This window comes from Rana temporaria, chromosome 4, assembly GCF_905171775.1.
Source record: "Rana temporaria chromosome 4, aRanTem1.1, whole genome shotgun sequence".
NCBI lineage: Eukaryota > Metazoa > Chordata > Amphibia > Anura > Ranidae > Rana > Rana temporaria.
The window spans coordinates 433,133,779-433,160,284 of NC_053492.1; the positions used below are offsets into that span (position 1 = coordinate 433,133,779).

General features: G+C 43.6%; 1 protein-coding gene across 1 annotated transcript in view; it reads left to right on the forward strand.

Moving 5' to 3' along the window:
• Positions 1-26,506, forward strand: part of USH2A (usherin) — a 1,018,338-nt gene that overhangs the window by 753,377 nt on the left and 238,455 nt on the right. Inside the window, exons 51-54 of the mRNA XM_040347840.1 lie at positions 18,878-19,101; positions 20,115-20,325; positions 22,269-22,466; positions 25,287-25,438. Of these exons, the coding sequence (XP_040203774.1) occupies positions 18,878-19,101; positions 20,115-20,325; positions 22,269-22,466; positions 25,287-25,438 (785 nt within the window). The remainder of the gene's footprint in view (positions 1-18,877; positions 19,102-20,114; positions 20,326-22,268; positions 22,467-25,286; positions 25,439-26,506) is intronic.

Consider the following 26,506-nt stretch of genomic DNA (forward strand, 5'->3'; position numbering starts at 1 on the left):
TTATTATAACAAAAAGTAAAAAATATTGTTTTTTCTTCAAAATTGGCGCTCTATTTTTGTTTATAGTGCAAAAAATAAAAACCACAGAGGTGATCAAATACCACCAAAAGATAGCTCTATTTGTGGGGGAAAAAAAGGACGCCGATTTTATTTGGGAGCCACGTCGCACGACCGCGCAATTGTCAGTTAAAGTAACGCAGTGCCAAATCGCAAAAAGTGGCCTGGTCTTTGACCAGCAATATGGTCCGGGGCTTAAGTGGTTAAGGCCAATATGTATTAAGCTACATATTTTTGGTAAAACAAAAATCCCAATAAGCGTATATTGATTGGTTTGCGCAAAAGTTATACCATCTACAATCTATGGGATATATTTAAGGATTTTTTTTTTTTTTACTACTATGACGGTGATCAGGGATTTTTAGCGGGACTGCGAAATTGCGGTGGACAAATCGCACACTTTTTACACTTTTTTGGGGACCAGTGTCACTAATACAGTGATCAGTGTTAATAAATGCACTGCCACTGTACTAATGACACTGGCAGGGAAGGGGTTAACATCAGGGGTAATCAAAAGGTTAAATGTGCTCCTAGGGACTTACTTACTGTGTGGGGAAGGTTTGACTGGGGGAAGACAGAGATCCGTGTTCCTGCTTAGCAGAATCACAGGATCTCCATCTACCCCCTCTAACAGAACGGTGATCTGCCTTGTTTACAGACAAGGCACGCGCATCGGCATCTGTGTGACGTATATTGACGGCCTAACGGCAGATCAGAGCCACCTTGCGGCCGTAAATAGTCGGCCGCAGGATGGCAAGTGGTTAAAACTGCGAACCTTCTCTTGCTCATCTTGCAAGACAGCACTCACATATCAAGTTACAATTAAAAAAAAAATGTTGCTCATCTTGCAAAATGCTCGTATACCACGTTACTCTCAAACCAAAGTATTACTGTATACTGAAAATAAAATAAACATTTTTTTTTTGCCATAATATCTACCTTAACCACTTAAGACCCGGACCAAAATGCAGGTAATAGACCAGGCCCCTTTTTGCGATTCGGCACTACGTCGATTTAACTGACAATTGCGCGGCCGTGCGACGTGGCTCCCAAACAAAATTGGCGTCCTTTTTTTCCCACAAATAGAGCTTTCTTTTGGTGGTATTTGATCACCTCTGCGGTTTTAATTTTTTGCGCTATAAACAAAAATAGAGCGACAATTTTGAAAAAAATGCAATATTTTTTACTTTTTGCAATAATAAATATCCCCCAAAAATATATATAAAAAGTTTTTTTCCTCAGTTAGGCCGATACGTATTCTTCTACCTATTTTTGGTAAAAAAAAATCGCAATAAGCGTTTATCGGTTGGTTTGCACAAAATTTATAGCGTTTACAAAATAGGGGATAGTTTATAAAAAAAAATGTTTTACTACTAATGGCGGCGATCAGCGATTTTTTTCGTGACTGCGACATTATGGCGGGCACTTCGGACAATTTTGACACATTTTAACCACAGGGGGCGCTGATGGGGTTATGTGTGACCTGAAGTGTGTTTACAACTGTAGGGGGGTGTGGCTGTAGGTGTGATGTCATCGATTGTGTCCCCCTATAAAAGGGATGACACGATCGATGCTGCCGCCACAGTGAAGAACGGGGAAGCCGTGTTTACACACGGCTCTCCTCGTTCTTCAGCTCCGGGGACCGGTCGCGGGACTCCAGTGGCGATCGGGTCCGCGAGTCCCGTGGTCCCGGTCACGGAGCTTCGGACCGGGTCGCGACGCACGGCTAGGTACTAGCACAGGACGTACCTGTACGTGGATGTGCCCAGCCGTGCCATTCTGCTGACGTATATGTGGTTAAATCACATTGCTAATTGCATATTATACTTGTTGTAGCCTAAATACTGAAATTTGCACTTAAAACTGTAATTTTGTAACTTTTGGAAATGTCAGTAAAAACGTGTCTGTGCCAGTAAATTTTGGGTGTTGTGTCAGTAAATGTAAATCTGATAAGTTGGCAAAACCCGCTCATCTCTAGTGATTATCTCTGTGTATTGTAGGAAGTGGCCAGTAATATATAGACGCACCTTAGGAAATAGGTACATGTCACTAGACTGTACAGAACATGCATTACGCATAACCTCCAGCCATGGTGAAAATGTCCGCCATAATGAAAGTTCTATTTAAAAACAAGACACATCGCAGATCCCCGATATGACTTGCTTTATGGCACCAGACAGTATCATTGAAATTTCAGTACACCTAATAATTTTTATTAGCCTTAAATTCATTGCTCACGTTAATTTCCCTAATTCACCGACTCAAAGGCTTCTAATGGATTCGCAGAGAGCTGCAATTCGGTGTAAACTTCTTCCACAACTAATAGCCAATTTAATTTGACATTAGCACAATTGTTTTATTACCGGCTGCACCTAAGAGGGAAAAAAAAAAGAAAAAAGATTTCAGCAATGAGGGGATGGATTGTCTCCCTTCTCGGTAATGTGCAGTGGATTGGGAGCGTGGTGAAATCCTCTAACTGGCTGAAAGCTTACTACTAGACTTTTTCTTAGTGACTAATGAAGCTTCTCTTCCATGTGCTCATCTTTATTGGACAAAGAACAATTTCAGATGATTTGAAGGATGATATTGAATTATTATCGAGAATGATTTTATCTAGCTTTGAAGAGGTTCTCTGCTGGAAACAAAAAATGCCAGATTTCCGTCTTGGAGTCCGGCCGTGTGCGGCTAATTTATAACAGGCAGTGTATACCGCTATCCACTCTCCATTATGTTCTATGGGGTGGCCGTGGCCTGCATTTTGTGGCCCATTGAAAATATGCAGGCTGTGTTATGGAGCCTGCAGTGTCCTATGTCTTAAAGGAACACTAAAGAGAATTTTTTTTTGTTTGTTTTAAATAACAAACATGTTAGGCCGCGTACACACGACCGAGAAACTCGACGGGCGAAACACATCGTTTTCCCCGTAGAGTTCCATGTTCGGCTGTCAAAAAACTTGTCGAGCCAAATTTTCCCATTGCCCGTCGAGGAAATAGAGAACATGCTCTCTTTTTGGCTCGACGAGTTTCCCGACGGGTTTCTCGGCGAAAAGTGTACACAGGACCGGTTTTCTCGGCAGAATACGTCTCCCATCGAGTTTCTTGCTGGATTCTGCCGAGAAAACCGGTCGTGTGTACGCGGCCTTATACTTACCTCCACTGTGCAGCACGTTTTGCACAGAGTGGCCCCATACCTGGTCTTCTGGGGTCCCTCGGCGGCTGTCTCGGCTCCCCCCCCGCAAGAACTTTCCACCTTCATGCAAGCTCTCTCCAATGGGGGTAAGTTCTTGCGGGCGCGCTCCCATGATACAGCCGGCAGCTATAGCCGCTCACTGTATCACTCGGCTCCGCCCCCGGCGTGCCACGTCATTGGATATGATTGACAGCAGCGTGAGCCAATGGCTATGCTGCTTTCAATCAACCAATGAATGAGCCGACTCTCCAATTTTAGTAAATCGGCTGACTTCGGCAAATCTCAGGTAGGAAGTCTTTCCGATGTTTGCCGAGGTCAGCCGAAGTGGCCTTTTTGACCATTTATGAGGCTCTCCGGCGCCCCCCCCCCCCGCCTCTGGCGGCATGCGGTATTGCATCCCATTGAAGTCAATGCGGAACTAATTATTTTCATTTCCATTGACTTCAATGGGGAAACTCACTTTGATAGGCGAGTACTTTGGATTACGAGCATTCCCCTGGAACGGATTATGCTCGTAATCCGAGGTTCCACTGTACATCTTTATTACACAGGTTAGTCAGCATGGGAGGATGGAGAATGCTATAATTCTATTCCCTATTTTGTAGACACTTTGGCCCGGATTCACAGACAGCGGCGCACATTTATGCCGCCGTAGCGTATCTCCTGTACGCTACGCCAACACAGCGCAGAGAGGCAAGCACTGAATTCACAAAGCCAGTGCTCCCAAATCTACACTGGGTTTCCTAGGCGTAAGTGGAAGTGGGCATGAGCCATGCAAATGAGGCATGACCCCATGCAAATGATGGGCCGAGCGCCAGACAGATACGTATAACGAACGGCGCATGCGTCGTCCCGTGGACGCATCCCAGTGCGCATGCTCAGAATCACGTCGGAACTACTCCCTAAGATACGTCGGATCACTGCCTACAGTGTGAACGTAACCTACGCTCAGCCATATTCACGTCCAACGTAAACTACGTAAAATACGCCGGCTTGTGTTCCCTGGTGCAGCCCTTTGCATGGATGCTGCTGAGTTACACCTCCTTTATGGGGCATAACTTTACAACGTACGTATAACTTACGCGCACTTGCGTCGGGCGCACGTACATTCGTGAATCGCCGTGTCTCCCTCATTTGCATATTTGAATGGAAAATCAATGGGTGCGCCAAATGCGTCCAGCGTAAATATGCGCCCACTCTACGCTGGCGTAGGCAAGTTACGTCGGTGGGATGAAGCCTGTTTTTAGGCGTATCTTAGTATGTGGGTCCGGCGCACAGATACGTCGGCGCATATTTGCACTTACGCGGCGTATCTGGAGATTCGTCGGCGCAAGTGCTTTGTGGATCCGGGCCTATAACTTTTGCGCAAACCAATATATGCTTATTGCAATTTTTTTACCAAAAATATGTAAAAGAATACATATTGGCCTAAACTTAGGAAGACATTTTTATTTTTTTATAATTTGGCGGGGGGATATTTATCATAGCAAAAAGTAAAAAATATTGCTTTGTTTTCTAAAGTGTCGCCCTTTTTTGTTTATAGAGCAAACAAATAAAAACCGTAGAGGTGATCAAATACCACCAAAAAAAAGCTCTATTTTGGGGGGGGTACACACATTTTGTTTGGGTACAGCATCGCACAACCACGCAATTGTCAGTTAAAGCGACACAGTGCCGTATCGCAAAAACCTTGCCCGAGCCAAGTTCCACTAAGAGATATCGGCAGTGAAGCCTTGCAGCTTCACAGCTAGTTCCCTACTGCGTGTGGGTGAAGCATGCTGCGCTCTCTGATTGGGCCAGCTGCAGGGTAAGTAGGAGGGTTGCCGAACTTCCAGATGAAGTGAGAGCGGGTACCTGTCAAAACCAGGAGCAGACAAACATAGCTTCCCCTTTTGGGTGGAGCTCTACTTTAAATTAGAATTACAGGCTAAACCTAGCCATAAAAATTCTTCTCCCCCCGATAACACCTATGCTGGCTAACCTATGTAAGAAAGATTTATATACTTACCTATTCTTAGGCCACTTCAGTCCAGTCACATGATGCGGCTTCCCTGTGTCAGCCTGTGGTGGCTGCAGGGGAGAAGAGGGAGCAGTGACAATGGATGGGCCATGGGAGCCTATAGATGACGTTGCAGCTCCCAGGAATACCATCAGTTGTCCTGTGCGCTCTCCTCTTCCCTGCAGTTGCCTTTGGATGACACAGGGGATCACATGACCCAATTGGAGCTGAAAAAAGTAAGTATATACAGTGGAACCTCGGATTGTGAGTAACGCAGTGAAGGAGCGTTTCGCAATACGAGCACTGTATTTTAAAAAATCGTGACTCGGTTTGCGATTGTTGTCTCGCAACATGAGCACGATTCAGGCCAAAGCCGTGTGCAGTACCGCTTTTGGCCTTTGGTGGGGGGGCGCCGGAGCCGAGTACAGAAAGGCCCAAGGACAGCACGGCTGACTTCGGCAAATCTCGGGTAGGAAGTCTTTCCGAGGTTTGCCGAGGGCAGCCGAAGTGTCCTCAGGCCTTTTTGACCATTTACGAGGCTCTCCGGCGCCCCCCCGCCTCTGGTGGCATGCGGTATTGCATCCCATTGAAGTCAATGCGGAACTAATTATTTTCATTTCCATTGACTTCAATGGGGAAACTCACTTTGATAGGCGAGTACTTTGGATTACGAGCATTCTCCTGGAACGGATTATGCTCGTAATCCGAGGTTCCACTGTACATCTTTATTACACAGGTTAGTCAGCATGGGAGGATGGAGAATTTTTAGGACTAGTTAGGTTTACCTTGGAATTTTACTTAAAAAAATTATGTGTAAAAATATTTAAAAAAAGGTTACAATACTAGGGGGGGTTTTCTAATATGACTAAGGGAGGAATGCAGTGAGCTAAAGTTATAAAAAAAAGGTAACAGGTCGGCTTTAAGCACACCGCCATCTGCTGGTAAGGACAGACCGCAGACCATGATCATTTCTGACAAATTTGCAGTTATTGGGCACAAGCACAGCTTAAGGAAATGATTTGCTTTTATTATCCTATTTTACCCTCAATGCTTCCCTGTAAGACCTGCTGTTCCCACATCTGTGATTCTCACTACAGCCGTACCTGAAAAGCAGCCTTCCAGCCAACGCGTCCAAAGCGCTACGTACCAAACCTCAGCTTAATATCGGGTAAAGCTGATGTGCAGCCTGCAGAGCTTATGCCGTTTAACTCTAATGCTCGCTGTAAAGCATCGCTTTTACAGATTTATTGAATTAGTAATTCACCAGCCAGCTGTGTTTATACATTCCTTCAGCTCTGTGATGCACATTAAATAATTGTTGGCAGCTTTTCATGGAAACAGATTTTTTATATTTTCTGATACACTTTCTCCTTGACTTTCCTGGGGAAATGTGATGTGACAGTAAGCGACAAGATGTAGCATCAGCATGTGTAAGTCGTAAATCGCAGGGTGGAAACAGGAGCGATCGGGAGGTGCAGCTGGCTGAGAATGCTGACAATGATTATTCTGCCAAATGAATGTAATAATAATAATAATAAAAATAATAATAATTTATTCATTTATTATTTATTATATATAAATATTATATATAATTTATTATATCATTTATTAATTTATAAAGTAATATTAATCCCTTTTCTAGCTCTAGTTTAATCACTGAGTATGCAGCTGTTTTATCTTTTAAAACTTGCCTCTATTTCAGTTTATGTGATATGTGTGTCACCGGCACAAAAAACTTTTTTGTGTCAATATATTTTAGATATTTTAAATCATAAGTCTGCTGCAGGTAAGTGTTTCCCACCAATATAATATATGGGATAATTAATGTCACAAGAAAAAGGTGATAACTGTGCCAACTCAATATTACTATATGTATTACCACTACTCCTTCAACAGTGAATATTCAATAGTAATTCAATAGTAATTAAGTGCCATCACGTGCTTAATATAAAAATGGACAGTAATAGAAAATAAGAATATTATAAAAAATAATATATGCAACCATGTGTTTCAAACAAAATAGAAAATCAAATTTGGCAAAATAAAATAGCAAAATCAAAAATAGAAATATACATTCCCAGTGTTACTCTTCAAAGCTGATCAACTATCCCATGTGCTCAATTCCATATCCATGACTGAATAAAGCTATTTATCCACCAACTCGTGAAGACACCGCCTTCTGAAATGGTCACTCACCAGAAGCAAGCTACATATTCACCTTTGGTTTATGTCAGGGGTAACCACTCCACTCATAAGGATCAATCTAAAAATCGGTATGCCAATAATCACTTCTTAAACATCCGTACTGGTTTATCTCAGGATCTCATATAAAAGTAAATAGCCATAATTGCGCAATATATTTATAATTTATTTGATAAAATAGAGTAAAAAATTGTCTCTTACAAATTTCAGTGCCTGGAGAGCCTTTCCAGCAGTGCTTATGGGGCTGATATATCAGTGTGCGCCCCCCCGTGGCTGGCGTGCAGTCCAAGCTTTGCTTTCGTGGGGGTGTTGCCAGGAAGTGATGTTGGTGTTACCCAGAAGCCTCCATACGCGTTTCTCAATCAGTCTTGCGTCTTCAGGAAGCCGTTCTGTTCCAGTTTAAGCTAGTTTCATGACTATTGCTCTGGGTTTTCTTGTTTTAGGGTGGCTCCTTTCAATTGCAGGGTGTAGGCAATATGTTTAGGTAGCTTTAGTTGCCCAGGTGAGGGGGGGAGGAGAGGCTAATGGCTTGTCACCCTACCTGTGTGTGTGGTTGTTGGCTTTTTTTTCTGGGGTCAAGCCTCCCTCCAATGTTGTATAATAGGAAATGAGGTTTGGATCCCAAGGGAGTCAGGACTTAAAGAGAAAACAGGACAAATGCAAGAGTTCTCTGGGATCAGCGATCCAGCGCTGAATGCTGACTCACCAGGACATCCCAAGGGCATGGACTTCTTCACACAAGCCTCTCCAAGAATGGATCATTCTCAATATTACTTTGCCTGTTTAGGTAACCTGGGGCAACCTCAATTAGGAGTAGTTAGGCTGAGAAACTGTCAGGACTCAAGTACTCACCGAGACCAAAATGCTGAGGGCGGCTCACCTTTACGACCCAGCGCGCCCGCCCCCTGGAGTTGAGACAGGAGGCAGAAGCACGAGGAGGTACCGGTCCCAGCGGGATAGCGGAACTTGATGGTGGCTGTAGTAGGCAGCAACAGATTCTGCAGGGCGGCAGCCAGAAACAGGAGACAGGTGGAAACAGGTCCGGAATGCAGGTGTAGTTCAGGTTCAGGGAACAGACAGAGGTAAGTCCGGGGTTCAAGCCAAGGTTCAGGGAGCAGAGACAGCAGCAGGTTCAGGTCACAAGCCAAAGGTTCAGGGGCAGGAGACAGTAGCAAGATCCGGGTCACAGGCCAAAGGTCGGGGTCAGGAGTGAGCAGCGAATTCAGAAACAAGCCAAGGTTGAAGTTCCGGGAGAGAGCTGAGTCAGGAGGAATTCCAAGTCCAGGTACAAGGGAACAGCAACAGGGACACATAAGCTGACGATAAACCAGCAACCTGTCCTCAGACAGGGGCTGGTTTAAATAAGGCGGTCATGCCTCTAATTGGTCCCGCAATGGTGCGCGCCCATGCACGCGCTCGTGCACGCACCGCGCCGCACCGCGCATGCGCGCCCGCTCACAGTGCCCAGGTAAGCATCTGAGCGCCGCACGGACGCCTGTAGAGCTGGGGCCCTGACAGAAGCTTTATGCATGTTATACATGTTCTACTGAACTCTCAGTAAAGTTGTTTCAACTGCACTAAGCCTGATCTCACATTATTCAAGAGGTGCATGTTGGGTCTTGGCATATTCTTTAACCTCCCTGGCAGTATGATTATGTGTTAGTTTTCGTTAACTTCGGGGGGGGGGGGGGGTCATTCATTGTGATCGAACTTCGTTATTTTGAATAAATTCTTAACTCGGAAATTCGAAAATTCGGAAATTTGAAAATACAAAAATAAGAACGAAAACCCAAAAATTCTAAAATCGGAAATAACGAACTAATAATACAACTTTTACTAACTATTAAATTATTGGTATTGATATTTACTAACGTAACAAATTAATAACAATAAATAATAATAATTAAACATTTTTTTTATTATTATTATTATTATTGTTGTTAATTTGTTACGTTTCATTAGTGCAGAAGAGGCATTCGTTATTTTGGATAATTCGCAACTTTGGATAAATTCATATTCGTTACGTTCACTAACAGCCAAATTTGAAAATAAATTCCTATAATTTAATAGTTCGAATTAGTTATTATTAGTTAGTTATCATTTCAGATTTTCGGATTTTTGAATTCTCGAATTTCCGAATTCTCGAAATTATGATTTTCAAATTTTCGAATCTCCGAATTTTTGATTTTCGGATTTTAGAATTTTAAAATTGAAAATTTTTCGGATTTTCTAATTTCAGATAAATTTGTCAAACGGGTTTTTGTTAATTTCAATATTTCCGAATGAATGAATTTGTCGAATTTTGTTGAAAAACTAATTCGGAACAAAACTACCGGTAATTGCACATGTCTACTAAAAACGCTGAGGGAATAATACCATTTTAAGTCTTTGTAAACATTGAAGGTTTAGCATTAATGGAATTTCAAAAGTTGTTTTATTTTATTTTTTAAATCTGAAGCTTTTATTAAAATATATCTGGTGATCCTGCCATGAAGGTTCCAGCTCAGCATCAAGCACACATGTCTGCTCCCATAGCAAGCAGATTGCTATGAGGGCACACAAGGAAGAGGAGTGGAGAGCATTGGTGGTGGACTCCATTAAGGGTGGTAAGAGACTGCTCTGTGCAATATCCTTGCACAGAGCAAGTAAGTATAACTTTGTTTTTATTTAAGAAAAAAAACGTAGTGATTACTATCACTTTAAAGTCCACTTTACAAATTACCCTTGAAGTGAGGCCTCCTTGCACTGCAAGGTTTAATTGTTTCTAAAGGCATTTTTATGCAATAAGATAAAAAAATAAACTTTTGTGTGCAGCAGCCCCCTCAGCCCCCCTAATACTCCCTTATCACTTTAAATGCATGTTAAATCTAGGGGTAAAGGAATACAATGTAATACTTTCCTTATTTCTTGTTCTGTCAGGCTTCCAGTGCACTGGACCCCTAAAGCCAAATCTCTGGAGCTCTGGCTGCACTTTAACATCATCATGCACATTCATAGCTCCCAACTGTCCCTGATTCAGAGGGACTGTCCCTGATTTGCAATAAAGTCCCTCTGTCCCTAATTCCTCCTCATTTGTCCCTCATTTTCTATAGATCTTTATAGTTGTATATAAAATGCACTATTTATCTTTCAAAAAGTGTTTCCCAGTGCTAAACCTTTCATTCAATTCAATAAATTGCTGTATTTGTAAATTTCAAAAGCCAATAGAAAGTAATAGTAGTGGTGAAAAAAAGGCACTAATCATTTTTTTTGTTTGTAGAATTCTCCTTTAACTGGGCGTGGCAGGGGTGTGTGCCATATGCCTACATACTTTTGCTAATAGTTGTCCCTTATTGCCATCTCAAAAAGTTGGGAGGCATGTACATTTCAGGGCCAATAGTCTAGCATTGTAGGTGAGATTGATGTGGGTCCCTACATAGGGGTTCAATCCCTACCCCCAAATACATCAAATGTAATAATAGAGTGACATAACTAGCCATGTTTGGGCTTGGCAAACCCTTTAACTACATAAATATAATATCTTACTCATTGTGTTCATGTCAGGTAAATGGTAAACTCTGTGTTATTTGGGTTTGTGCGACCACACTACCATAATAAAGCAAAAGGACTAGTGCACCATAGGATTCATGTATATTTAATGCAGATAATATGTACTATAGTTGCAAGTATCATATACAACAGCATCCAATGTGATATATAGTAAATACATATAATGCATACAGACAAGTGCATAATACAGGCATACCCCACTTTACGTACACTCACTTTACATACACTTGTGAGTACAGACATGCCCACGAGTATACGTAAAAGGTGACTCGCAAGTACGGACATTCCCGCGCAGCCACAGTATGGCCTGGAAAAGGCAGAGCAGCTGCCCCCGGTGTTGTCGCCAGTGAAGAGGCAGCAAGTAAAGATGCAAATTTCCCTCCAGCCAGCCCAGAGTTGCATGCCAGCCAGCCCAGAGTTACCATTTACCCGCCGACCCAGACTTGCTGTCTGCTCACCGGGCCAGAGTTGCCGGCGGGCAGTAATCCACCTGCCTAAACGTGAGTGGATTACTGTACAGTACTATAAACTTCACTCCCTGACCCACAATATAGGCCCTGCCCCCCCACTATAGGCCCACTACAGTAAAGAACTGTAAAGAAAAGGAAAACTTAGGCCTTACAAAATTGGAAACCCCTTCAGCAGTAGTGATATATATATAACTTTGACCTCATTTCCCTCCTGTTTTTCCATCACCTTTGGATTAGGTTCACACTAGCCTGGACAGTATAATACAGCTGTAGCATCCTCTACTTAGGTAGGTGCTAGGATAGAAATTTTTGTGTGATAGGCAAGGTAGATTTAGGCAGGCCTGGTGACCAGCCAGGCCTGTTTGTTTTGATTTGGGCTGGGAGTGGCTCAGAGCAGCAGCTGGTGACTCACAGGCAGCATCATGAAGACCTTTACTTTCTTACTAGAGCCTTCTAGAAGGTACTAGAAAGAGAGGAGAGGTGGAGCTGCCTGGGGTGTTTTAAGGAGCCCTGACCAATCCCCAACCTGGATTGGCAGGGGGCAGGCCTCCTTAAATACCCAGGGTCAGCCCAGCTGGGGAGGAGTCATTGAAGTTGTTCAGAACTTGAAGATGGAGTACTAGGCTGTTGGGGCCTTTGATGGAGCTTCCCAGTCTTAGGGGGGTGGCCTTGGGCCTGGGGCTCGGGTGTGGACAGCGTTTCAAGAAAGCGTAAAGGTTATGCACAGGAGTACAAAAAAAGAAAGCAGGAGTTAGCATTGCCGGGCAAGTCTTCAAGGAGATGAACAACTGGTCGCAGCCAGGAGAGCTGGTAAGTGACAAGCGCAGTCAGAAGGACTGGGGAGGCATGCCTAAGAGGACTGGGAGCATGCAATCTGGGATGGGTACAGAGCCAGTAAAGTGGACTGTGTTGTCAGGGGCAGTGGAGAAGGGCAGCTGTAGCCAGGAGGGCTGGCAGGGCCTGAAGATGGGTTACTGGACTTACAGTAATAACCAAAGATAGGACAGCTAGCACCAGAACTTCTATTTTCTAGCTACACCATAGGGTCCCGCAGTCCCTGCCTGCAAATGGCAGTTGCTAAGGTCTGGCTGAGTCAGAGTCAGGCCTAACCATTTTTTGCACTAGCTGATCCTGAGGATTAAGAGTTGTGCAGGAGGAAGGAAGAGGAATAGTCTGCAAGCAAGGAAAGTGCTGGCGGTGACTCAAGTAGTAAAATGCACAGGGAGTTGTTCCCAATTGATTGTTCTACAATTCACCACCAATTGGTTGTTTTAAAATTAACTGAGCATCCCTTATATTCCTTTACCCCTCCAAGTTCTATTCCCTCAATAAAACAAAAAAAAAACAAAGCTCATGGACTGTTCATTGTCTTGGAGTGTCTGGGAAATGAATGCTGGGCTGGGCAGGGTGACATGATGTGGGCCACAACACTCGGCAGCCCTTATGGGGGTACCTCTACACAGCCATTTACCGAGCAGCCTAGTATAGTGTTGGCTTCGGCAGTGAGTTGTTTTCTGCACAATTCAAAAGATCAAACTGCTTTTTTTTTCAATATATTTATGTTGTTTAATGTATGCCAAGCCCACCTTTTGTGAGTTTTGGATAGCGTGGGAGAGGGTTTGAACCCCTTTATGGGTTTGTTAGGAAGTTGACTAGCCTTCCTCGTTATTATTATTATTTTTCACCATTGCTGACCATACACATGGCAATTGTGTGGCGATTGTGGAAGCATTCTGGATTCTGGATTCTAACAATCACCAATTGTGGTGAAAATTTAGCCCAAAATGCCAGTTGAAAATCATTGTTGATTGATTTCCCCAAGTTTCTTAAAGACCTATAGAGGTCTGCATACAATACAACCTACCTAGGAATGCCCACACCCCAGACTGATGTTTCCCCATCAAGACGTTTTGACATTTATATAACGCCACCCAGCTGCCTAAATCAGGGCTGATGAGAGGAGTACTGAGGCAGAGTGCTGTGATGTTTTAAGGAAGAACCTTTGGGAAGCTCTCACATAATCACATCCTCGTCAATCCAATCAGATGCAGCCGGGGCATTTATTGTCATCGACCTAATATAGCCGCGTGGCGTATTAGTGCGAACAAAAAGAACCAAGCACCAAACGATCAGTATGAAGTCCATATATCTTTTATTCTTGACAGTAAAGTCACAACCTGTGCAGGGAATGTAGCCAATGTGTTTCAGGGGCCAAGGAATCCCTATCCACAATACTTTACATCCATTGAGCTTTACACATCCGTCCACGTTTCCTTTCAAGGAATATTGGATCTCTAGCAACCAAGTCTGAGCCCTAATGAAGGAGATATTCTTTGGCCTCTGTAGCGTATTGGATACCCTCTCTTCACTGGTTGTGACTTTACTGTTAAGATTAAAGGATACATGGACTTTTGAGCAGACCATTTGGTGCTCGACGCCCTTCGTTCATGCAAATTTTCAAGTTGGGTGTGTCTCAGTCCAGTAGGACCATCCCCCCTTACTTTGTTGATTGGGGGAGGCAGAGATGCAATCCTGTGACAGCTTCCCATAGGTTCTGCCGAACTGGGTTTGGACCGAGTTTAGACCCAACCCAACTCATCCCTGCTGTGGACAACCCACCAGCAACAGAGTCACTCTCATCTTCTTCTTTTATAGTGACACTACCATACTGGCCAAAGCAGTGAGATTATTTGTTGTTACTGCTCCCTCTTTATCTAGTGATATTCTTTGTTTTCACCAGCAAGGGAGCTAGGTCTGTTTGGCTACAGTGCAGTGGTGGTGCGTCTATAGTGGGCGAAGGAGCGCCGCCCCCTCTCTCCTGCACCCGTCAATCTCAAATAGATAGATTCATGCATTGCATGAATCTATCTATTGTCGCCGATGCTGCCCACTATTCAGGAAGTGCCTATTGGAAGTGCCTATAAGAGCAATAGGCTTCCTGATTAGAGCATGTGGGCTCTAATCAGCTTCCAAATTGTTAAACAGCATGCGCATTGCTGTGTGTTCCCTGTTTAAACATTGCTGTGCTAGGGAATTGCTTCCCTAACACTGACCTGCCTCTCAGCCAATCAGGTGCATCAGGTCTTGTTACCGGTCATCTGATTATCTGAAGCGACAGGCGCTGTGATTGGACGCCTATCGTCCAATCATAGCATCTCTGACATGAAGAGGATGGGAGAAGACATTGAGGAATCGGAGGGAGCGTAGAAGACGGCACTGACCAGAGAAAGGTAAGTGCTGGGCGGGGGGGGGGGGGCAAACTGGCTGCATTCGATGGGGCAAACTGTCAATTTTTGATGGGGCAAACTGGCGGCGTTTGATGGGGCAAACTGGCAGCATTTCATAGGGCAAACTGGAGACAATTGAAGGGGCAAACTGGCGACAATGGATGGGCACAGTGGCTGCGTTTGATGGTGCAGTGGCTACGTTTGATGGCACGGTGGAGATAATTGATGGGCATAGTGGCTGTGTTTAATGGGCACAGTGGCTGCAATTGATGTTTTTTTTTTCAGTTTGTTTGTGCCCCCCCAAAAATTTTGAGCACCAGCCGCCACTGCTACAGTGGCATCTGCACCTTGGCGAATCTAGAGCCGGTGAGATGGACCAAACAGTGGCTGAAGGAAGCACATCATTTATTTCCACCCATGTGAGTGCAGAATGGGTCAAATAAAAATTCTAGATAGAGAAATAATTACTGTCCTACTCAATTTTGCATGGCAGGTAGAATCTGCTCCTGATTTTGTTTTGTTTGTTTATCTGTAGCGGGTGGGCGAAATCTCTGCCTCGAATGCAAAAGATCAAAAAGTCAAGTTCTAGAGAGCCTGAGATAAATTAGTCGGGGGTCAGAGGCTACAACATGCAGCTTCACAAGATTGTCTACCCCTGCATTTGCAGCTTATTCATGCTGAAGTGATGCACTCTGGGAATAACGAGCAAAGCGCGCCCGGCAACATCTGCTCCTCCTAAGTGAGTTAGTGCACGTCAGACATCTTTATGTCAGAATTTCCTTCGTGATGGATGCAGTCTTCAGAAAATGCTGCATAAAAATCTGCTGTGCCGTTCTGGCTATTAAGTGAAATTACTATTTAAATTAATGGCGCTGTCACAGTTTATCTGTGCAAAGAATGAGCGCTGATTAGGGTATTAAGTAATTAGCAATTTATCACGCTGGAACAAGGTTGATAATAATTAAAAAAGTAATGGTTTACTAAAGATACTAGAAAGGGAGTCACTTTGTGTTATGTGACTGAATTCTTGGCTGAAATTTCCGTTTCTGTCAAAGACAGAATTTTACGCGCTAGGCCGCATCTTATTATGTTTTCCAGTTTCCCAAGCTGGGAACATTCATTAGGAAAATTTGAGTTGGCCCGTCAGAAGTCCCTTAAAGCTATCAGGATTGGAGTTGAGTTTTTTCGATATAGGTCAAACTTTGTAGGAGATTCCTCGCTTGTAACAAATTAATGAGCTGATATGTTGAGTTGACACATTAATCTAACGCTCTGACACTTTTTCTGCAGCACTGTATAGAGAACATTGGCCATATTTGATGGTGCACCTTTCCCACCTTGTTGGATGCAAGCCATTTAAAGTGAATCCTTCACAAACACTTGGAAAAAAAATTAGGGCCTTTTGACACAAGGATTAGGGGGTAAAAAAATCAAGTGGTTCAGCCAAGGATTTATTACCCCTCCCACCTGAATAATGTCAAGGCATCATGGCTGTGGCAAACATTTAACAGCATGTCACACTTCGTCAGCGGTACTGGTGCCAAACGTGACCCATTTGAGTAAATTGGACCAATGTACTGTAACATCCCTGCTGTGGTTCGGCATTAGACATGTGCAATTTGTTTTGTTACAAATCGAAATTCGGATGAAATTTTTGTTATTCGGAGATTCCGATGCATCCAAATCTATGAATCACAACAGTAACAAATTTCAACAAACCCACAATAAATTATAACCAAAACAAATGTATTTGTATTCATTCATTTCATTCGTTTGGGACTTCAGAGAGTTTTGTAATTTCAACATTTTGTGCCACACTCTGTATTCTTCTCAATTACCTAAAGCCAAAATTGTGAAGTTGAACTGGAAGTCTCTTGACTTTGGGGTCCCAGCAGTGTGAACGAAGCCTTGATGCAACCAAAATAAAATTAACAACATAACTAATGAATCCAAATCTTTCTAAATAACTTTTGGAAAAATGAATATAGAAAACAAATTCTGAAAATGAATCATTCTAACACACAGGTGTCAATCAAACACCTCAATCCTGCACTCTGTATACATTGCACCCCTGAACTTTGCACTCTGTACATTGCACACCCCTGAATCCTACACTTGGTACATAGCGCACCCCTGAACTCTGCACATAACTCACTCCTGGTATTTATTGCTCCTTTAAGATCCTCCCACTGGTAGTGCAATTTGTGCACCAATTCTGAGAAAAGAAAAGCCCCGGATAAATGTATGTACGCTTACAAATACAACCGGCTCTTTGAAGGCAACCATATTACTGATGCGGCCCAAGACGAAATTGAGTTTGACAACCCTGTTCTAACATAATGGATATGACGAAAGGAAATGATTGACTTAAAGCAGAGTTCCACACAAAAATGGAACTTCAGCTTATCCCACTCCTCACCCCCTTACATGACACATTTGGCATGTAATTTTTTTGGGGGGGGAGTGGGGGCTTCAGGAGAAGGGGACTTCCTGTCCCACTTCCTCCTTCCGCCGAGGGGCTGCAAAGGCGATTAAGCTTAATTGCCTTTTGGCAGCCCCTCCCTGTAGGCGATCGCCTAGGACACGTGACAGGTCCTAGGTGATCGCCTGTCAAATCAAACAGCGCAGCGCCGGGCTGCGCGCGCATGTGCAGTGCCGCTCGCGAATGCGCAGTGGGTGCCCGGCCGTGAAGCCAAAAGCTGTCACGGCCGGGTGCCCACAGTGACAATGAAGACGCTGGCCGAGGAGGGGGGGAGAGGAACGGAGCCCCGGCCGGCGCGTCGCTGGAACGCTGGAGCAGGTAAGTGTCTGTTTATTAAAAGCCAGCAGCTACACTTTTTGTAGCTGCTGACTTTTAATAAACATAAATATTGGCTGGAACTCCCCTTTAATGAATTAATCCAAATCCTCACGGCCTGTCAAATGCCCTCTGAAAAGCAATCTGGAGTGGATGTGAACAAGCTCTTGGGGCTGTAATTATAAATATTTGGCATAGATGTTCTACCATCGAAACCGCATGTAAATTCTTTCTGGGCAAATTGGATTAAATTGAATATTCTTAGGGTATATTCTCTGCAGAGTGAACATTATTCATTGGAGAAAAAAAGTGTGAATGATGGAAAATACTGTATAATGGCCACTGGATGGCGCTACGCATTGTAGGAAATTAGTATGCTCCTTGGCTCTATCTAGTGGCCATAATGCAGCATTCACAGTTTTAAAAAAAAATGTATTCAATGTATAACTTTTGACTTTATATAGTCTTAGAACTAATATAAAATAGCCACAGAAATCAAGTAAATTGCACAACAGTACACCAGCTGCAATAAAGAAATTGCTAAAGGCAATAAGATGAATACATAAACAGTCCGCTACGCTTAGTGTTGGCTAATAAGTGTGCACACATATATATCTTAAACAGTCCCAAATGGTGATATAAAGAGCTTGTGCTCAATAATGAATCAGTGTTCAAATGTGCTGAGACTGGGTGCCCCACATGGATGTGCACTCACCCCTAGGAGTTGACCATCTATCTCTAGTGTGGTCTTTCAAGCGTGTGGGGATACCCCTGTGGAAGTCCTTTGGCTTTACGTATCGGCCTAAACTGAGGATTTATTTTTATTTTTTTAAATGGGTTATTTATTATAGCAAAAAGTTAAAAATATTGTGGTTTTTTTTTCAAAATTTACGCTCTTTTTTTGTTTATATCCGAAAAAATAAAAAACGCACATGTGATCAAATACCACCAAAAGAAAGCTCTATTTGTGGGAAAAAAAGGACGCCAATTTTGTTTGGGAGCCACATCGCTCGCCTGCACAATTGCCAGTTAAAGCGACCCAGTGCCGGAAGCTGAAATTTTGCCTGGGCAGGAAGGGGGTATATGTGCACAGTAAGCAAGTGGTTAATGAAAGCTGCAAGTTTAGAAATACTGAAAATGATTTTGGAAGTACAATAATCATAATGACATCATGAAGATTTAAGTGATTGAATTTACATCTATAACTTAAATCATTAAAATTAATATTTTTGGGGGAAAATGGTGGTTATTAGTATTTCCCAATGGATTTGTGGCTGTAGAATTAAATTAATTGATAAGAGGCTGAGCCATAAAGAACTTTGTAGCCTGCATCTTGCACACTGGCGTACAGGCCATCACTGATGATGTAAATTGCTGTGTTTTGTAGGTCTGTCTTGCTGTGGCACCGACTACGTGAACATGTCAGAGACCATTTGCTGTGCAGCATCTAATGGACAATTTAAGGCACATCTAAAGTCAAATAATGGGACACCATTAAACTGCTGTGAAAGTGAGCTGATTACTGAAGAGGGGGAATGCTGTAGTGGAATTGGATATAATCCACTGACTCATGTTTGTTCTGGCAAGCCATTGACAGAAAAGTTTACCAAGGTAATTAAAGAAAGCCAGGTCTTTTCTTCACGCGCACAAGTATACAAACGTACTTGGTAACACTTTCCGAACATTAACGCAAGGTAAGAGTGTTGGGATCAAGCTGTTGCTGTTTTGCCAAGGCACCCTTGAATGAACCTCAAGACACCCCAGGGTGCCTGGGCATACCCTGGTTAAAAAAGGCTGGGGTAGGGTAGTGCTGTCTAAACGGGGATCTCTGCAGCAAAACATACCAATGCTGGGCTCCTGGCTTTGAAAGATAATGTAAGCTGTACATTGTAATTAACCACTAGGAAAGGCCTATCAAATCTAATCCTCACTAGAAGTCAAATTGGGTTGCATATTGCCACCTTCATGTACTTGTAGGCCTTGGGGATAGAGGGTGAGCACCCAAATTCTACAATTACAATATTTGTTATGCTTTTAAGTTTACATATTTTTTTCTGCCTTTTTTGTAGCATTATTGGTTTACTTTTGTGTAAATCCACTAGTAGAGATAAGGAGGGGTGGGTGCATGGACTACATAGAGCCTTTCAATTTATCATATAACTTGCATCTGTATCCTTTTCCCTCTAAGTAGGCTGTAGAATGGTGGTCTGTGGTGTTGTAATATTAATGTATATGTGTAAGTATGTATGGCACAATATATTGTATTACATTACCATATTGACCAGGAATTCAGTTGAACTATCCAAGCCAGCTGAATTCTAACATATCAAAGGTACAGAAGACCCTTAGATGTGTTAATCTTATGCAAGGCTACCTAGGTGTGTGTGAGGTATGGCCTGTTAACCTCAAAGGGTACATTGTTTACAAACGTAAGGAAGTATTTATTGATGGTAATTAGACATTGCCAACTGACAGAATTGTCAGTTGGCATTCTGTCTGCATTGTTTGAATGAACTGCAGTCAAGTTTCCATACGCGTGTTCCATTATAATTGGATATCATTTTAACATCTGTTTAGAATAATTGTCCATCAATTTAATTTTTTTTACATTTTTATTCATACAGGGGAAAATGTCCTACATGGGTACTTTGTGTCCTGCATCCTTGGCTTCTACTGCGCATTGTGGACAGTGCAACTTTAATTCCTCTACTGACTCCTGCTTCTGGGTGAAATTGAGTAAATTTAAAAATGGCAGCCTGATGGATGGAGACTCGGTTTGCCGAACAGATGAAGACATTATTTACCTGGGGGACGCACACACCTATGTGTTTATTGGTAATCTTTACATCAATGTGACTTTATAATTATGTTAAAAGGACAGATGGTGCTTAAATTGTATGGAAACCCCAACAATGAACATCTATACAACAAGGTGAAAAATGTTACTTAATAATCCACAGTAGCGCTCAATGTCCAAAATCAAATATCGCCAAAAAATGTGTGAATAAAGAAACAAAGTTCATTTAAATTGTAAGTGAAATCCAAAGAATGTGATAAAGATGGTGTAACACTATGAAAACATACACCGTACAGTGTTTGTGAAGGTTCTATTTAAGAGTAATGCTCACCGGATGGTAATGCCATTCAATCTTATGACTTGCAATCGTTGAAATAAAGTCGCCTGGAAACTCCAGTCACATCCAGATATCATAACGGTATCAACATGTAGGGGATAAAACGCCTCCAATAGTGTAAAAACATTAAGGTACCCGCATCTCTCCTGTAAGATAGCGGCCAGTCGCACATCCTGCATCTACGTCCTGACGTCACATCCGGTTGCCATGTAGCCACGTTCTGGCGAGTTCGTCACATTCAACTTCAGCACAGGGGGTATATATTTATAATGAACATCTATTATTTGTGAGACTGATCCTACAACTTACAGGGTAACATGATATGTCCCAGGAGGCTGTGGGTGGGGGGGTGTGGTCAGGACAAGCAATGTCATTTTCACCTAGATGAAAATAAAGGAAGTGGGAGCGGGTACCTATCAAAAAAAATACCATAAAAATCTCAAATGTGATAGGGGCTGGGATGGGGAGATAAATTAATGGTACTTTCACTTTTAAAATGTTAGTTCACCTTTACAGGAAAATAAATAAAATGAACTTACACCATACACCCTCCCCATCCCCGTAGTCTCCACCGGGGATGCTGAGTTGTCAGTTTCCCAGCCAGTGCAGCAGTCCAGGGATTTGAAATCCCCGCTCCTCTCCCTCTTCCCTGTTCAGCCCTTCCAGCATGGGTCAGAGCAATTCACTGTGATGGCGCTGACCAATTAGAATTCACGTGGTCTGTCCTGGAACTGCTGGATAGAGAAAAGGGGGGTAAAGCGGGGATTTTAAATTCCTGGGCTGCTGAACCAGCTGCATGGGCACTGACAGCTCAGCATTCCTGGAGGCAAAGCCGCTGATAGGGGGGACCACCCGTTCTCTTGTAGGGGGCCTCGCGTACACAGGGGGCCCACACAGGGAGGGGGATTAGTGATGGGTGACAATTGTAGAACTCTTCCTCCAGCAGCTGAAAGCTGGTCTCTCCCCTTCTCCCTGCTGCCAGCTTTTAACTGCTGCGATAGAGACAGTCCTCCCTCACTAATTCCCCTCCCAGCGCTGGCTCTAATGTTAGCTCTGCTCATGAGTTTGTTATCTCTGTAACTTTGTTTCTCTCTCTGTGTCTCTCTCATCTGATCTCATCTTTATTTTTATTTATTAACTCAGATTTCGCAGGAATTCTGTGAGAGATTTTGTATTTGTGTCTGCTAATAATGATTTTATTGTATTATTAGCGAAATATTTCGTTAATATTTTCTTGGGGGGGGGGGGGTAGTCTGTATGGGCCCCCCCCGCTTTTTCTATTAGCAGCCCTGCCTGGAGGTTAGACCAGGGAACTAACACTTTAACATCTTATAATGGGAAGTGTTTAAACTTTTTCTCATTTAAAGATTTTATTGAATGCACCAGACAGGGCAGAACAAATCCAGTAATGAAATGTTGTACAGTAAGAATAGGCTGATACACAAACCAATAAGAAAGTAGCAACATCTATTAGGAACATAGCGAATCGGATGATGTCAACATAGCACCAACTCACCTACATTAGGAAATGTTTAAACTTTGACAATTTACAAGGTGGTTGCAATTTTGAATTGTTTCTTTTTTTTTTCTTCCCTAAGCAGTAGGTTCAACATAATTCACGATTACAATATGTTCTGTCTCTAGATACCAGTTTACATCCTTTCTCCACTTATGAATATCAAGTATTGAGCTGGAACAGCGCTGGTCATGGTTTTAGCAATGTGAGCCAAGTGACAACCGATCAGGACATACCTCAGGGAATACATCCACCAAAATGGAGCTTAGTCGGCAATCGTGAAGATGTGATTTCTCTGGCGTGGGAGGAACCCACCAATCTAAACGGTATTGTTATATTTAAGATTCCAGATTTATTGTGAGAATTTCATCTTTTTTTTTTTTAATAAGGTTTTGAATTTTGTGTCCTGCCAAAGCTTTTTTCTTCGTTTTGGATAGAGGGAGGAAGGATTAGAACCAGTGGCGTAGCTTGGGGGTGAATGAGACTACTGGCTGCCTCCTAATTTTAGGTTCTTGTGTCCCCAGCGCTCAGGCGGCCATGTTCAGTGTCCGGCGCCCTGTCATTGGGCGTATGGGGGTCATGTGATAAGTAGGGCTGGCCTGCCCACGAACGCGGTTGCTCCTGAAGTCCTGCCTCCGCACATGATACCCAATCACAGTGCGTCAGACAATGAACATGTCGGCCAGAACGCGTGGGCGACAAGCAAAAATGTGAGACGCCGCAGTCTTCACTTCCTATCTGCCGGACTGGTGCAGGCCAGGACAAGAGGGTGAGTGAGATTCCCTCATGAGAGTCTATTTACTGGCCCCAGGGGGGATGAGAAAAAGAGAGAGGGAATACTGTAGGCAGGACAGTGTAGTGTAGTATCGTGGTCAGTGTAGTGTAGTATGGTGGTCAGTGTAGTGTAGTATAGTGGTCAGTGTAGTGTAGTATGGTGGTCAGGGTAGTATAGTGGTCAGTGTAGTTCTTAGTGTAGTGGACAATATAGTGGTCAGTGTAGTGTAGTGGTCAGTATAGTACAGTGGTCAGTGTAGTGGACAGTATAGTATAGTGGTCAGTGTAGTGTGTAATGGTCAGTAAAGTAATCAGGTTGGTCAGAACTATTGTATTGTTGGAAGGGACTTGGGGAGTGTCTAAGTCTGCAAGTTGGGGGGGCGTAAATTACTTGCCTTGCCCTGGGTGCTGACAACCCACGCTATGCCACTGATTAGAACCTCTGTTGGGGTCATGGGTCGCCAGTGCTCCCCTTACTTCCTGCCCTGCTAACAACTTTTCAGAAGTGAGGGAAGTTCTACAACAGGAACAGAGAAAGAAAAAAATATGTTTTTCTTTGGGGATGGATAGAATCTTTGTCATGTTTTAATTTCTGGCTCCCCCCTCTTGTAGATTTACCCTCACTTCCTGTCTGGTGAACCATTATCAGCAGAACAAACAGGTGTCTCCGTTAAAAGATTTTCTTTTCCACCTTATACCAGTAATAACTACTAAAAGCCTGTATTTCCCAACACTTTCTGCCTCACTGACAATGGACACCTGGACAAATAGAGAGAACCTCCCTATTGGACACACAAACAGAAATAAAAACCTTGCAAGAGTTCCAACTGTCCGCTATGCAAAACTGAAAGACATGTTTTCAATTTAAAGCTGAACTCTAGGCTGATACAAAGCACACAAATAAATGCAACTTTGTAATCAAACATACATAATTGAATATATTTTTTAAATGCAAGCAGTGAAAGTACTTGTGATATGACTTGGTATCAGACTCCTGCAGTCCCTGTATAGCAGTCAGAGCTGCAATGTGAGAGGATGAAGAAGTACGAGGAGCCAATCAGTTTACAAGAATAGCTAATAGGAGGAGAAAGCAGAGTGAGCACATCACTGTGTGGCTTCTCCTTTCACTGTCCAGTCACAGGCAGGGCTGGACTGGGACAAAAATTCGGCCCTGGACTTCATCCAGACTGGCCCACTATGACACCCAAGCCCAGCCACCCAAGCCCCCTCTCCCCCTTCACTAGCCACTAGGGGTTCTACTTTATTAGAGTAGAGCGGCTGGTACTGGTACTCTTATAGGCAGTACCAGTGGGGAAGCTAGACAATATTTCACCCCGGGGCAAAGAATCAGTTCGGTGCCGCCCCTTATGGGACAAGATTAGGCAGAAGTGAGAAACTCCCAGGACATAGCTGTTGAGTCAGGTGTCTGTCCCCTCCCCCATGCTCCTCTGTCGTCGTCCCTCCTCCTCCCCTGCTTCTCTGTTCCCCCCAGGTGAGCGCTGCAGGGAGGGAGAGGAGGTGAGCGCTGCGGGAAGGGAGAGACAGTGGTGCGCAGTCCGCTGTCACTGAAGCCGGCCCACTGAGCCATCGGCCCACCAGGGAACTCCCTGTAGTCCCAATGGCCAGTCCATCCCTGGTCACAGGCTGGGGTGTGTCCAGGATGACCAGGGCTCAGAGGAGGTGGGTTGAATGATGCTGGCCATCAGACCAAGGAAATCGTATGGCAGAAATGAAGTACTGCGGGGGGGAAACTTTGGATTGAGGGTTAATATTGCAGCAAAAGCTGATTTTAATTTATTATATTTTGATGGGCTATTCATTGTTATCTTGTTATTTCTCTGCTTTAAAGGGGGTTGTAAAGCTTTGTGTTTTTTCACCAGGTGAAAAAACACCTTGCAATCTCGGGCCCCCCAGCCCCCCCCTTTTTACTTACCTGAGCCACGAAACTCAGTGGGCTCGTTCCCGCAATGGTTTGCCCCAGCTTGAGGCGGCTCGTCACTGGAAATGGATAGCAGCACAGCCATTGGCTCCCGCTGCTGTCCATGAAATCAATGACGCAGGGCCGTGTGATACAGTCGGCGGGTATATCACGGGAGTGCGCCCGCAAGCTAACTCCCTTGGGCTCTTGCAGGGAGGAGCCGAGACAGCTGCCGAGGGACCCCAGAAGACGTGGATCGGGGCCACTCTGTGCAAAATGAACTTCACAGCGAAGGTAAGTATGACATGTTTGTTATTTTTGTTAAATAAACTTTAATGTACACATTATAGTAACAAAAAAAAAAAAACACGAAACAGTTTTCACAGAAATTATGCTATTGTCTCCTGTTAAAAAAAAAAGTATTTAAATACTGACAATGTTTCTGTGACTGTAGGGATTGTTCATTATGTACTCCTGAGGGATGGAACAGAGCGCTATAGGGGAACAGGAGAAAACTTTCAAGACCGTGGAGGGTTACAACCCTTTATAGAGTATACTTACCAGATTCAAGCCTGCACTATTGCTGGATGCCTAGATAGTGCTAAGGTAAGATTATATTAATGGAGGGCAAATGGTAATGTACAGCTGATTTTAAAAAAATTGGGCTAGATTCAGGTAGGGGGACGTAAGTTTGTGCCGGTGTAGCGTATGTTATTTACGCTACTCCGCCGCAATTTAGAGAGGCAAGTGCAGTATTCACAAAGCACTCGCTCCGTAAGTTGTGGCGGCGTAGCGTAAATCTGCCGGCGTAAAAGGTGGGCGTGTTTTATGCAAATAAAACATGACCCACGTAAATGACGTTTCTCACGAACGGCGCATGCGCCGTCCGTGAACGTATCCCAGTGCGCATGCTCCTAATCACGTCGCAAATAGTCAATGCTTTCGACATGAATGTAATTTACGCAAAGCCCTATTCGCGAACAACTTACGCAAATGACCTAAACGACGCAAAATTCAACACTGGCCCGACCTCCATACTTAACATTGGCTATGCCTCATATAGCAGGAGTAAAGTTACGCCGGAAAAAGCCTTACGCAAACGACGTAAAAAAATCCACCGGGCGCACGTACGTTTCTGAATTGGCGTATCCAGCTTATTTGCATATTATACGCTAAAATCTACGGAAGCGCCACCTAGCGGCCAGCGTAAATATGCACCCTAAGATACAATGGCGTAAGAGACTTACGCCAGTCGGATCTTAGCCTAATTTCGGCGTATCTTGCTTTCTGAATACAGAAAGAAGATACGCCGGCGCAGCTTTGAATTTACGCGGCGTATCAATAGATACGCCGACGTAAATTCTTGCTGAATCTAGCCCATTGTAATTTCTTGTTGGTAAGGAATGAACCTAGAACTCACAGCGAATTAGTCACCCTACATGGGGTCTGCTGCAAAATGGCCATTCAATTCACCAGCTGATGTCATTTGTTTAAACAAACCTATTTAAAGCCTAAAGCCTCGTACACACGGTACGAAAAGCAGACGGGGATTGTCGTTTGACAGGCTGTTGTCCGAAATTATTACCGTTAGTACGCTCCTTTAGATAATTGTTTTCCAATTTTCGGACAGCAAATGTTGGATGACAGGCTAGTACATTTTTGGCTCCACGTCTG